The sequence below is a fragment of the Bos javanicus genome, chromosome 7 (genome assembly GCF_032452875.1).
Source record: "Bos javanicus breed banteng chromosome 7, ARS-OSU_banteng_1.0, whole genome shotgun sequence".
Classification (NCBI taxonomy): domain Eukaryota; kingdom Metazoa; phylum Chordata; class Mammalia; order Artiodactyla; family Bovidae; genus Bos; species Bos javanicus.
In genome coordinates this window covers 74729778-74744173 of record NC_083874.1, presented here as the reverse complement: position 1 = coordinate 74744173, position 14396 = coordinate 74729778, and the positions used below count along the sequence as shown (strand labels likewise).

Genomic DNA, 14396 nt, shown 5'->3' with positions numbered 1-14396 from the left:
ACAAATGGAGGTATATTCGTATAGTGGAATACTACTCAGAAATGAAAGAAACATGTAATACACACAATATGGATGAATCTTGACTCTGCACTTTCAATACAAAGCGCATGGGTTTGAGACCTGGTCAGGGAACTAAGAGCCTGCAAGATGTGCAGCATGTCCAGGAAAAAAAAAAAAAAGCCACATATATACATATGTGCATGCATGTGATGATAAATATCCCCAAAAAGGTCAAATTAACTTACAATGATGGAAGTCAGAAAGTGGTTGCAGGGGTAGGGGGTAACTGTGGGGAGGAACAGGGAGCAGGAAGGAGCACGAGGGGACTTTCTGAGGGAATGACAGTGTTCTCTATCTTGTTTGGGTGGTGGTTACATAGGAGTACACAATTGTCAAGTCACTAAAATGAATACTTACGATCTCTGCATGTTACTGTATGCAAATTACAGTTGAGTAATTAAAAGAAGTCTAGGATTGTAAATTAATCATAGCTTCCTGTATCAATGCTTCTCAGTTTCAGTCTCATTACAACCTCCATAAGATTATGTGCCTTTCCTCAACACTGATACAGAAGATGTACAAACATAATACATTCATATTTCTTTTCAGCATAAAATGTTGGGGAACGATTAGGGTTCAGCTGTTACTTAGGAAGAGAAATAGGGCAAGTAGAGGCAGGCAGTGAGATGAGTATGGAGTAATAACCAGCCAAGAAAGCCAAGTACAAAACTGGTTACACAACGTAACCTCTTTTCTTTTAGTCACTCACAGTTTCCCCTCAAGTTGTACTATTTTCTCCTGAGACTCCACGAGGTTCTTCTGGGTGAGCTGCAGCTTCACCTCCATGCCTTCTTGTTTAGCCATCATGCTCTACACAACAGAAATACCTGTTTTAGGAAATGAGAACTTGTTCAGATCCCCAGTTCCAGAAAACTTACCTAAGGTATCACTCACCCGCATCTTGGTTTCTCTTTTGTTTCTCAGTTTCATCAACTCAAGGCTTAGAATTCTCAAATTCTTCTGGTTATTATCTTCAGAAAACTGAGTAGAGCAAACACATAAAAAATTGAGAAATATTTTCTACTAAAGTTGTGTAAAAATCACTTAAGTATTGAGTATTCTATCTATTATAGGGACTACTATTTGCTTACAACATACTTTAGTAGAGAAAAGTATCCTTAACCCACACCAGGATTACTGGCTTTATACTACTTCTATTCTTGTCCCTCCTTTTCCTTCATGGGACTTTCTGGTCTACTTTTGAAATCAGCTTCAGTGATTATTTATCTGTATATGCTGGGAAGTCTACTGTGTGGCTCTAAAACAAGATTTTTGCAGAGTTTTGTCTGTAAAAATTGGTTAATTCAAGTGTGTTTGCTTAACAAACTGCATTTGCATTGTTTCATCTACTTCGAAATATGCAGACTACAGGGTCCATCACAGGCCTACTAAATGATAATCTCCCTAAGTGAGGCTCAGGAATCTGTCTTGCCTGTGCTTAATTCTTATGCATCCTTACTCCCTTTGTAAGCAAAGAGCCAAGCATGTTATAGGCCCTGAATAATAGATTCTTATTAAGCTGAACGGTGATTTACAGCTTCCTGCCACTTCTATAAAAAGGAGGATGACCATGTTAAGTCCTTTAAGATCTATTAGTTTATTGATAAACACAATTTATCTACTGAGCATATTTAGTCCACACATTTATTCATTTTCCACTGTATTCCCAAAGAGATTTAAGACAGAGGACTGCTATCATGCTATTATTTATTGCAGAGAAAGATCTTTAAAGATACTTCTAGATGTAAATTCTAAAACGTTATTAGTGGTCTTACTAATTGGGAGTGACTTTGAAAGAGGGTGAGAAAATGTCAGATGTTAAAACAAAAAGTAAATGATTGTTTATATTCTCTTATGTGCCAGGCACCATAATAAACAAGATGCAATAATAATTCCTATTGGGAGTGGCTTAATATTTAATGTACATTTATTGACGTTAAATGACTAAATTAGGCCTAAAATTCCCAAACAGCTCTATGAGGAAAAAAAAAAATAATTGTTTTTTATTCAATTATAAAGATTATGAGGTTCAAATACCTTAGATTTTAGGAGCTCATTAGTCCTGGTTAATTCAATAAGCTGTTTTTCCAGTGAAGCATTACTTGCAGAGAGAGATGTTTTTTCCCTGACGGCAGCGTTTAGCTTTGCTTCCATCTTCTCCACCTCAGCTTCCAGATCCTGGATCCGCCTGTCCTGAGCTCCACGCTCCTGCACAAGAATCCGGATCTGGACAGGAACAAGGAGATGAAATGAATAACTCCCGTATTACTGCCAATACAGTTACTAGATGCTGTCCTGTGCTGTTCTTAGTCCCTCAGCTGTGTACAACTCTTTGTGACCCCATGGACAGTAGCCCGCCAGGCTCCTCTGTCCATGGGGATTCTCCAAGCAAGAATACTACACGGAGTTTCCATGCTCTCCTCCAGTACTAGGTACTAATGATAATCAAAACATTAAAGTTCTAGAAAAACCTCTGATTGTGATATGATGTTCTTCAATAGTCTTAGCTGTTTTGAGCAATCATATTTACTTTATGACACATCTTGAAAATCTGTAAGCATTTTAAGAACAGAGAATTCAAACTGCCATAAACTTCTAGGTGTAATTATACTGTTTATTTACTTTTAAGGCATTGCTACCTATAAAAGTTCTTCTTTTCTCTAGTTCTAATTATAGGAATTCAAATTACAGCTTAAAATGCTAAACACCTTTATTTCTGGGAAAACAGAACAGGGCTTATGGGTAGGGTGTAGGCATTAGCAAGCCATCATACTGATGCAACTAATGGGTAAAAACCAAAACGAAAATAAAAAACACATTATTTGTCAACAGGAAATGTGGAAGCCAGAAGATAATGAAATGTTTAAAATGTATGGGAAAATCTGCCCATATAAAATTCTATTCACAATGAAAATAGCCTTTAAATATGAAGGTGATATACAGACATTTTTCAGAGGGAAAAAACAAAAAAGAGCTGAGAATATCTGTCAACAGTAGAACTGCACAACAAGAAATATTAAAGGAAATTCTTTAGGCTGAAGGAAATGATCTAAGGACTGACAGACTGACAATAAAGGTAACAGAAAAGGTTTACCATGTAAACATTAGATAAATGAAAGCTGGCATGGCTAAGTTAATATTACACAAAGCAGACTTAAGGCAAACATTATTACTAGTAACAAAGAAATTTTATGGTCAAAAGGTTATTTTAAGAGAAGATATAATCTTAAATTTTCATGCACAACAGTAATATTGTAACAAATATACAAAGTCAAAACTGACAGAATTAAAAAGAAATTAATCCACAGAGCTGAAAGTCTAAAAATACCTTTCTGAGAACTACTAAACACACAAAAATATCAGTACAAATAATAGATTTGAAGAAAACTATGAAATGACTTGAACTAATTGATGTATATAGACCACTATAACCAACAAGTGCATTTACATTCTTTTCTAGTGCATATAAAACATCTACCACAATACACTTTATGGCTTCCCTGATAGCTCAGTTGGGAAAGAATCAGCCTGCAATTGCAGGAGACCCCAGTTTTGATTCCTGGGTCAGGAAGATCTGATGGAGAAGGGATAGGCTACCCACTCCAGTATTCCTGGGCTTCCCCTGTGGCTCAGCTAGTAAAGAATCTGCCCGCAACGTGGGAGACCTGGGTTTGACCCCTGGGTTGGGAAAATCCCCTGGAGAAAGGTAAAGCTACCCACTCCAGTATTCTTGCCTAGAGAATTTCATGGACTATAAAGTCCATGGGGTCGCAAAGAGTCACTTTCACTTCACTTCAAAATAGACTTTATGCTCGGTATAAAAGTATCAGGAAAGCACAGCTATATTAAGTCACATAAAAAGCATTCTCTAGGGGCGGGGAATAAAAAAAAAAAAAAGCATTCTCTACTCTTACTGGCTTTGTATTCAAACTTATCTCAGTATTCTAAGCCAATAATACTTAACTAAAAATATATCAAGCACCACTTACATATATGACTGTGAACTAGATGCTAGGAACTGAACGAGATTTAAGATTCCCAACTGTAAGAGTCTTTATTCTTACATTATTGGTTTACAATCAATGTCCATAGCATAGTACTATAAAGCAGAAAAAAGAACATTTAAGACTATCTACATCACACTTTTTTCAGTTAAAGAAGTATAAAGAAGGGTTTGTAAACTCAAATGCCTACATGACCAAGTAGACAATATAAAAGAGCCAGGTGAGGACTGACAGCAAATGCGACATCTAAAGAAGGCAACCCAGGTAGATGCAACCTATTATTACTTTTAGAATGGATAAGCAACAATGTCCTATTGTATAGCACAGGGAACTGTATGATCTCCTGGGATAAACCACAATGGAAAAGAATACTAAAAAAAGTTAAAAAAAAAAGAATGTTTTTGTGTAAAATGTGTAGAACTAAGTCACTTTGCTGTACTGCAGAGATTTGTACAACATTAAGTCAATTATACGTCAATTAAAAAATATAATTAAAAAAAAAAAAAGAAGGCAACCTTGCACAAGCCTAGTAGATTCCCCTGGAGGGGAAGACAGAAATTGTCCTGTGAGATCTTTTTATTCTGCAACAGTAGTCAGAAATCTGAGTTTGTTTTCCATGAAATTTTGCTTTTAAATTAAATATTGATATTTAATTCAAATTACCCAAACAAACAACAAATACTTGGGGGGGTTAAATAATATATAGCAGCATTTGTAAAAAATTTTTATTCTAAAAGATTAAGTAACTGATACAAATGACTAGTTCTAACTCTGGAACTGCCACTCCCTTATCAGCTATCTCCAGAGACACTTAGTTATTAAATCTCTAAGTATTTACCCCTACATCACAGGCATGTGTCCTCAATAAAATGATAGCTAATGTTATTAAAATAGATACAATAAAGGATCAGAGAAACAAGGGCAGAGATTTTCAAAGTTATCTTGACATATTCCTGGCCTAAGCCAACATTTAACTGTAATCAATGGAAAATTTTAATATGTCTACCAGAAAGAGTTGGTCAGTAGTGGAAATGTAGAAAAAAGACTGCCAGAAAAGCAAAGCTGGCAGTGACCTGCCTGGCCCTGCTTACAGAAGTAAACAGGTTTTTTATAAATAGCTAGTGTGAAGCTGCTGTACAGCAGAGAGTTCAGCTCAGGGCTCTGTGATGACCTAGAGAGGTGGGATGGGAGGGAACCTCAGGAGAGAAGGGACACGTGTATACACATAGCTGATTCACTCTGTTGTACGGAGGAAACACAACATTGTAAAGCAATTGTACTCATCCACATACATACACACACATATACATATATGTTAAAAAAAAAAGGTAAGCAGGTTTTTTAGGTTAGTTTTGCTCAAAAAGATTTATTCTACGGTAGAAATGCACTGTTCAGTGTCGTAGCCCCTCTCCACAAGTGCCTATTGAGCAGGTGAAGTGCGACTAGTGGAACTGAATTCTTAATCTTATTTAAATAGTCACGTGTGGTGAATGGCTACCGTATCAGACAGTACACACGCAGTTGGTAATTTTATCCTTGAGAAAGGATATACTTTAGTGCAGAGATGCATTAAGTTAGCACAACTCCACTGCAATTCAACTAACCTGCTAGGATTTCATGCTTACCAAGCAATTCTCTAGGTAGTTACTATCTTAACACAGAGATTAGCATGTAGGAATAGTGTATGCTATGAGGAAAGGTAAACATTTGATCCACATACAAACTAAAATACTGAGCTTTACTTATCAGTTTTTCATGACATAGATGATCTTACATCCCTCCCTTAGTATGCTAACTGTATACTACATTGACAATCAAGGTCTACAATATGGTATCCAAGCCAACGATTGGTTACCCTGTGGGTACCAGTCTGGATGGTACATATGTTTCATTATCTGACTCCTCAAACAGCAACAGAATCCTTGTCTATGTTTTTCAGTAACTTAAACGTATTGCTCACCTCTTTTTCCAACATCTTCAAATCTTTATCATTCTTCTGAGATTCCTTCTATTTAAAAATCAAAGAACAGTGACAATCAGCTTTAAGTGCCACAAATATCATAGCCAATTTTGATTTTTAGTAGTCAGGAAAAATTAAGGGTTCTAAAAGATTAATTTCTATTTTAAACATTTCATTAAATCTAGTAAATATTTTGTAGGTGATTTATCTAGCCAATGAAGGAGAAGTTTCTTCAAATCTTAAAATATTTCAGGTTTGAATGTTTTTAGCCCAATAGATTAGACTTTTGCTAACAAGTTCAGTGAAAATAACAGGTCTTCTTTTCTAGTGTTAAATAATACATTTTGAGTATTTTATTATACTGTCTCAGAAGAAAAAAAAGACTTTTAAAAAGAGATATCAACTTAAACCTAGATCCACAAAACAAAAAATAAAACAAATGCAAAGACATGAAGAAAAACTGAAATAGTACAAACTGATTCTAATCTACTCATTGCCTTTATTCTCAGTAAGATGTGTTTTTTACATATCTTTTTATATTCACCAGTCTTTGTGAGATAATGGCCAAAAACAGAATATCTATCTTTTCCATCTACAGATGAAAGAAGTCATAAACATCTTGAACAAAATGCATTTTATATATTTCTAACATGGCGGTTGGCCTGTCACATGTTTAATCTCCCACCTGATGGCATTTTCTAGGAAGGTCAAGAAAATGAAATAGGCCTTCCTTGAAGGCCTATTATGTAGGAGTTTAACACAAACTTGTATGTAATTTAGTTTTGGTTTGGGAATTCTGCAATTAATTTAATATTTCAGAACTGTTTATCCAAGAAATTCAAGTCAAGAAATTTACATCAATTTCTAAAAAAGGATGCTTATATCAGTGCTGTCCATAAAGATATAATGTAAGCCATGCACATATTTTCAAATTTTCTGATAGCCATATTTAAAAGAAAAAGTTTTAATAACACATTTCACTTTACCCAAAATATCAAAAGTATATTTCAACATGTCATTAGTATAAAATTATTAGCAAGATATTTTATACTTTTGGTACTAAGTCTTCAAAATTTGCTGTATATTTTATACTTATATTATTGTTTAGGGGCTAATAGTGTCCTTAAGTAGTCTTTTGCGATTCCATGAACTGTAGCCTGCTAGGCTCCTCTGTCCATGGGATTTCCCAGGAAAGAATACTGGAGTGGGTTGCATTTCCTTCTCCAAGGGATCTTACCGATCCAGGAATTGAACCTGTATCTCCTGCATTGGCAGGTGGATTCTTTACCACTGAGTGACTAGGAAAGCCCATTTTATACTTCTAGTACATATCAATTCAAGTGCTAAATTTTCAATAGAAATATCTAACTATATTTATTTATTTTAAAAATATTTACTTTATTTGGCTGTGCCAAGTCTTAGTTGTGGCACGCAGGGTGTTTAGTGGTGGCTAATTTTATTATTATTTAATTTTAATTAATTGTGTAGTTAGAAACTGATACTTGATTCTGTTGATATTTCTAATATCTAACTATATTTAGACTTCACAAAACACAGAGATGAAAAGGTAGATTCACATATCCAAGTTATTCCAAAAACACGTAGGAAGTACAACTGAACTGAATATCAGTTTTTAATAACACATTAATTAAAATTCAGTTCAGTCAGTTCAGTTCAGTTGCTGAGTCGTGTCTGACTCTTTGTGACCCCATGAATTGCAGCACGCCAGGCCTCTCTGTCCATCACCAACTCCCAGAGTTCACTCAAACTCACGTCCATCGAGTCGGTGATGCCATCCAGCCATCTCATCCTCTGTCGTCCCCTTCTCCTCCTGCCCTAATCCCTCCCAGCATCAGAGTCTTTTCCAATGAGTCAACTCTTCGCATGAGGCAGCCAAAGTACTGGAGTTTCAGCTTTAGCATCATTTCTTCCAAAGAACACCCAGGACTGATCTCCTTTAGAATGGACTGGTTGGATCTCCTTGCAGTCCAAGGGACTCTCAAGAGTCTTCTCTAACACCACAGTTCAAAAGCATCAATTCTTCGGCACTCAGCTTTCTTCACAGTCCAAGTCTCACATTCATACATGACTACTGGAAAAACCATAGCCTTCACTAGACAGACCTTTGTTGGCAAAGTAATGTCTCTGCTTTTCAATATGCTATCTAGGTTGGTCATCCTTCCAAGAAGTAAGGGTCTTTTAATTTCATGGCTACAATCACCATCTGCAGTGATTTTGGAGCCCCCAAAAATCAAGTCTGAGACTGTTTCCACTGTTTCTCTATCTATTTCCAACGAAGTGATGGGACCAGATGTCATGATCTTAGTTTTCTGAATGTTGAGCTTTAAGCCAACTTTTCACTCTCCTCTTTCACTTTCATCAAGAAACTCTTTAGTTCCTCTTCAGTTTCTGCCATAAGGGTGGTGTTATCTGCATATCTGAGATTGATTGATTACTGCTATTTCTCCCGGAAATCTTGATTCCAGATTGTGCTTCTTCCAGCCCAGTGTTTCTCATGAGGTACTCTGCATAGAAGTTACATAAGCAGGGTGACAATATACAGCCTTGACATACTCCTTTTCCTATTTGGAACCAGTCTGTTGTTCCATGTCCAGTTCTAACTGTTGCTTCCTGACCTGCATATAGATTTCTCAAGAGGCAGGTCAGGTGGTCTGGTATTCCCATCTCTTGAAGAATTTTCCACAGCTTATTGTGATCCACAAAATCAAAGGCTTTGGCATAGTCAATAAAGCAGAAATAGATGTTTTTCTGGAACTCTCTTGCTTTTTCTATGAGCCAGTGGATGTTGGCAATTTGATCTCTGGTTCCTCTGTCTTTTCTAAAACCAGCCAGGAATCAGCAAACTAAAATGGACTGGAATGGGTGAATTTAACTCAGATGACCATTATATCTACTACTGCGGGCAGGAATCCCTTAGAAGAAATGGAGTAGCCATCATGGTCAACAAAAGAGTCCGAAATGAAGTACTTGGATGCAATCTCAAAAAATGACAGAACGATCTCTGTTTGTTTCCAAGGCAAACCACTCAATATCACAGTAATCCAAGTCTATGCCCCAACCAGTAACGCTGAAGAAGCTGAAGTTGAACGGTTCTATGAAGACCTACAAGACCTTCTAGAACTAACACCCAAAAAAGATGTCCTTTTCATTATAGGGGACTGGAATGCAAAAGTAGGAAGTCAAGAAACACCTGGAGTAACAGGCAAATTTGGCCTTGATATACTGAATGAAGCAGGGAAAAGGCTAAGAGTTTTGCCAAGAGAATGCACTGGTCATAACAAACACCCTCTTCCAACAACACAAGGGAAGACTCTACACATGGACATCACCAGATGGTCAACACCGAAATCAGATTGATTATATTTTTTGCAGCCAAAGATGGAGAAGCTCTATACAGTCAGCAAAAACAAGACTGGGAGCTGACTGTGGCTCAGATCATGAACCCCTTATTGCCAAATTCAGACTTAATTAAAATCAAATAATGCTAAGAATCTAATTTTTCATTTTCAAGTGCTGAGTAGCTACATGTGGTTTACCACTTTCATACTGGACAACCACAGTTTTTTGTTTTTTTTTTTTTAATAGAATAAGAGATTTAGGTAATTGTCAAGTGAATAAACAAGAATAAGCTTAGCTTATAGCTTTGGTTTTCTAACCAAAGAGCTTGGGAACTCTTTCCCAACTCTGAATCTTTTTCACATTTAAATACCAAGTTGTACAAGTCCTTAAGAAAGTACAACTTGCTTTATGAACTAACGGAAACAGTAATAGTACACTCCTGCACAAGTCCTAACATAAAGATATTAAGGATTTAATCTCCTCCCACTCCGTGGCAGTTTCTGAATGGCAAACCCTTGTGGACATTAGAATGGTTTTTTCTTTTCCTTCATCAATATTTACCCTCCCCTTACTTTGTAAAGTCAAATCATGATAACTCAAAAAATCAAAGCATTACATAATTTTTAAGGGCTCACTAGGTATTATATAGCTTATCCATCTATAGAAATGACTGAGAAGTGGAGACCATTTTGTAATTCTGAACTAAGGGTACATTTAAACACAATATATTTAGTAATGACATAGGCTGATAAGTAAAACTTACTAGAGTTCCAATGATAATGTTTTACTCATTTATAGATTTATTGATTACCTTAATTTATAAACTGAACTTACTCTAGTCAAATATAATACCTTTCAGAAATGTTTTTATGATACAGTTGATGAACCAGCTAGAATATAAGGGCACCTCACCTTTAATCCTGAAGTCTTGACTTTTCTTGCTGAAACAGGCAAGGTAGTTTCTTTGTCAACGTTAAGATTTTGTTGTGATTCTGCTATAAAATGAATTGTACAGATCATGTTTCGTGCTTACATGTTTGAAGTACAGACAAAATACCAATTCCCAAATTCCCTATAGAAATTATTAGTGAAGCAATATAAAATTATTCTTTTCTTGATTGTACATTTTCAAGTAATTAGTTGCACAAATGACACATTTCTTTACACATTTTAACACTTTCTTGATTTTCCTAATATTCCCTCTAATATTCTCCAAGAGGATTAATGTAATTACCAAAAGGAAAACTACATGTCTATGCGAGTGTCTTACTTAATTTTTCTGGTTATATGACAGTGTAATGATAAAAGTGTTATTCAGAAGTCGACCCTTTTGTATATCTATCAATTAAGAAAATTTAAATATAGTTGTAGCTTCATATTTTTAGAAATGTTATAGCATCTTTAAATTTAAATAATGTTATCCTTAACTTCAAAATTTACAAGATCATATAACCATTATTCTATTTTGGGATCCATTACCTTTTTGCTTTTGAAATCTTTGTGACTTCTGAAAGGATACTGGTCCTTTCAATACTTCTGAAGTTTTAACATCATAAGCACCTGGGGATGGTGCACATCCTAGAAGAAAAATAAAACATTAAAATCTCATCTAATGTGACTTACATGTTAACATGTTTTACAAAAATCATATATCATTTTTATGTGGAATCTAAAAATTAATACAAATGAATCCATATGCAAAGCAGAAACAGATTCACAAACACAAAAAACAAACTTACAGTTACAAAGGTGTAGGAGGTAGAGGGATAAATTATAAGTATGGGATTAATACATACAAACCACTAGACATAAAACAGATAAACAACAAGGATTTACTGTACAGCACAGGGAATTATATTCACTATCTTATAATAACCTATAATAGAAAATAAGTCAGAAAAAATATAATTGAGTCACTTTTCTGTACACGTAAAACTAACACAATATCATAAATCAACTATACTTCAATTAAAAAAAGTAATAGTAAAGTGAGTAGCATAAATGTAAAAATACATTAATAAATTTCTTTCCTAATTAAAAAAATGACATAAAGTAACTTATTCACAAAACAGAAACAGATTTCAAAAACAAACATGTACCAAAGGGGAAATGTGGAGAGGAGGGATAAATTAGAAGCTTGGGATTAACATACACATAATACTATATATAAAACAGATCTCCAACAAAGACCTATTATATAGCACAGGAAACTCTACTCAATATTCTGTAATAATCTATATAGGAAAAGAATCTGAAAACCTATAAATATATGTATAATTGAATCACTATGCTGCACACCTGAAACTAACACATTGTAAATCAATTATACTCTAATACATTTTTTTTAAATGCTTCATTTTCAAATGTAAAATTAGCACATTTGATATTATAAAGTAGGCCTCTCTGTGAAGAACAGTATCATTATCTTCCCAGTGATATTTATTTCAGTTAGGTCAAAGGAACACAGACAACTCAGCAAAACAACAAAGACAGTCTTGGGATGGACACGTCCAGTCTTGAGATGAACATGTCAGAACAAGCAACACAGCTGTTAGTAAGAACTGAATTAAGAAATAAAATATTTGGAATCAAATCTATTCAAAGAGAGTCACTGAGATTTTAGAAATTATGCTACTAAAAATGTCTAGCCCTTAAGATTTAGCTTGGAATAAAAATTTAGTGATGATCCATCTGTGTCTAATATCAGTACATTAGGAAATCTATAATGCCATGCTATGCAAAGTACAAACTACACTAGACTGTATTTCTATGTTCCAGCAATTTATACTGTATAACCTCATGTAACTAGAGTCTCAAATCAAAGGTATTTCCATGTACTTATGCAAAGATGACTTGAGATCTGGCTCTTAATTACTTTAGATCTCAGTCTGGATGTCACCTCTTCCATTTTCTCCAAATGCCCACATCAAGCTAGAACCTCCATTCCATAGCAGCTTGCATGTACTATTCCTATTGCAGAACTTCCTGCAGTTTTGTAATGGCCTATACTAATGTACTTAACCATCTCCCACCTTAGACAAAACTGCCTGAAGTTAGGGACAGTCTCAAACACGTCCCTACCCTCAGTATTTACCTCAAGGTAGAGTTTAGTAGGGTGGCAGAGAAAACAGAAAGTCACTGGGGATGTAGGATTGGGAACAGAGTTTTGTATAGTAATCAGTTAGATTAAGGTTCAAATCCACATTTGTCTGCCAATCCGGTATGATAATTTTATACCTATAAACTGCCTTTACCAATCTTTCTTCTTTTACGCCTGAATGGGACATTCAAAAGAAATTCACAAGTCCACACCAAAAGCAATAGTAAATCTGGTATGATAACAGTATGGGCCAGGTACTTTGTAGCCACAGGGAGAAAATGATGAATAAGAACATTATACTCTCTCCTTTTCCAATCTAACTTTAAGACCCTTGGAAAGTTATTTCTATTTGACACTGTTCTTCATTCATGATACAGGGCTAAAAAAATAGTATCTACCTCATACTTTGGTTGTTTGGATTACTGGAGTAACATAAAAATCATTGCAGTGCCTAATACACACACTAAGCATCAAATAAATGGTCACTTATTATTAGTAAAGCTGTGAGCCTCAAGTTTTATGTAATTGTCAAAACCAGTTCAATATATTATAAAGCAAACAAATCTCCTAAAAGGACACAATGACATAACTCAGAGTAATTCTTTGCATGTTTGACAAATTATATGGTGCTTAAGTCTTTAGTTAAAAAATAAGCTTGTGTTGATCCAATTCTTCACTGGCCTTCTTTTGTGAGCAGGGTGATGCTCATTTCCGTTTGTATGTTATTTGACAGAAATTAAGATGTAATGAGAGACTTAAAAAGTGTACATTATAATGGATAAATCATGAGCTGTGATGTTAAGTTCTGTCACCTGCAGGCTGCTCAGTAGTTACAACCCCCCTTAGTTTCCTCACCTGTAAAATGAGAACAATTGTACATGCCTCCCCTGGCTGTTGGAAAGAATAAACCAGACCCAGTAGGGAAGACCTTAGCACAGTCCCTGAATACAGTTAGCATCCACTGGGCTCAGGAGCACAGGATGGATTCATGCAGGCCTGGTTTCAGGCCCCTGTTCTGCCAGTTCGGTTGTATGACAGTGAGCAAATGTAAGCTTCCATTCTTTTATGGATAAAATAATGAATATTACGGATTTGGGGGAATTGCTCCCTTTACTTCATCTATAGTGTTTTCAGTAAGTGCTACTGCCATAATTTTATACCTATAAACTGCCTTTACCAATCTTTCTTCTTTTACGCCTGAATGGGACATTCAAAAGAAATTCACAAGTCCACACCAAAAGCAATAGTAAAATATATGTATGTGTATATACGCACACATATACACAAGTGAGGACTCCGGACTTGATCAACAGCTACCAATGCTTCCTAATTCCTATTCCCTTCCCTTGGCTTTAGCTTCTCCACAGCACTAATTGTATATTGGCTGCATTCTCCAACTGAATTAAACTCCATGGAGCAGAGACTTTGCTTCGCTCACTGTTATATCCTTAACCTCAATAGTGCCTGGCAAGTACTAAATGTTTAGCATGTGTTTCAGGAAAATGGATCGATTTAACGAGCCCCATCCCAGCCGTAAAAATCGCCTATTTGCCTCTGATGAAGGGAACCCAAGCAGGACAAGGGGCGTGAGAGCATATCCTGTTCCCCAGCACTTTTTCCCGTACGCACCAGAAGGGTCATTGAATCGTTTCAGGGGCGCCTTAGGGAAGGACATGCTGACGACCAGCTCCGCAAAACCGAAGATTTCTACCGGTCTACGGCTACTATCCTGCGGGTTGTTTAGGCCTGTTGGCTTCAAATTCAAATCGCCCCACTTAACTCCCGCCCACCGACGTCAGCCAATCGGAACGCCAAAGACCAAAAAGCTTGCATCCTCGGCTCTCGCAGCGTTCAATTACTTGACCCGTTTAGGCCACCATCCAATAGGAGGCTACTACTGTCTCCTCTCGCT

General features: G+C 35.9%; 1 protein-coding gene across 2 annotated transcripts in view; it reads right to left on the bottom strand.

Annotated features, from left to right (window-relative positions):
• Window positions 1-14374, bottom strand: part of LOC133251605 (hyaluronan mediated motility receptor-like) — a 33432-nt gene extending 19058 nt beyond the window's left edge. Inside the window, exons 1-7 of one of the 2 annotated variants that reach the window (XM_061424259.1) lie at window positions 14114-14374; window positions 10864-10962; window positions 10297-10376; window positions 6025-6072; window positions 2098-2286; window positions 955-1041; window positions 770-870 (exon numbers count right to left, since the gene is read on the bottom strand). In XM_061424259.1, coding sequence (XP_061280243.1) covers window positions 770-870; window positions 955-1041; window positions 2098-2286; window positions 6025-6072; window positions 10297-10376; window positions 10864-10962; window positions 14114-14159 — 650 coding nt within the window. In that variant the 5' untranslated portion in view covers window positions 14160-14374. Of the gene's footprint in view, window positions 1-769; window positions 871-954; window positions 1042-2097; window positions 2287-6024; window positions 6073-10296; window positions 10380-10863; window positions 10963-14113 lie in introns of both variants that reach the window. The other variant, XM_061424258.1, reaches the window with a different exon arrangement.
• Between the last annotated feature and the right edge of the window lie 22 nt (window positions 14375-14396).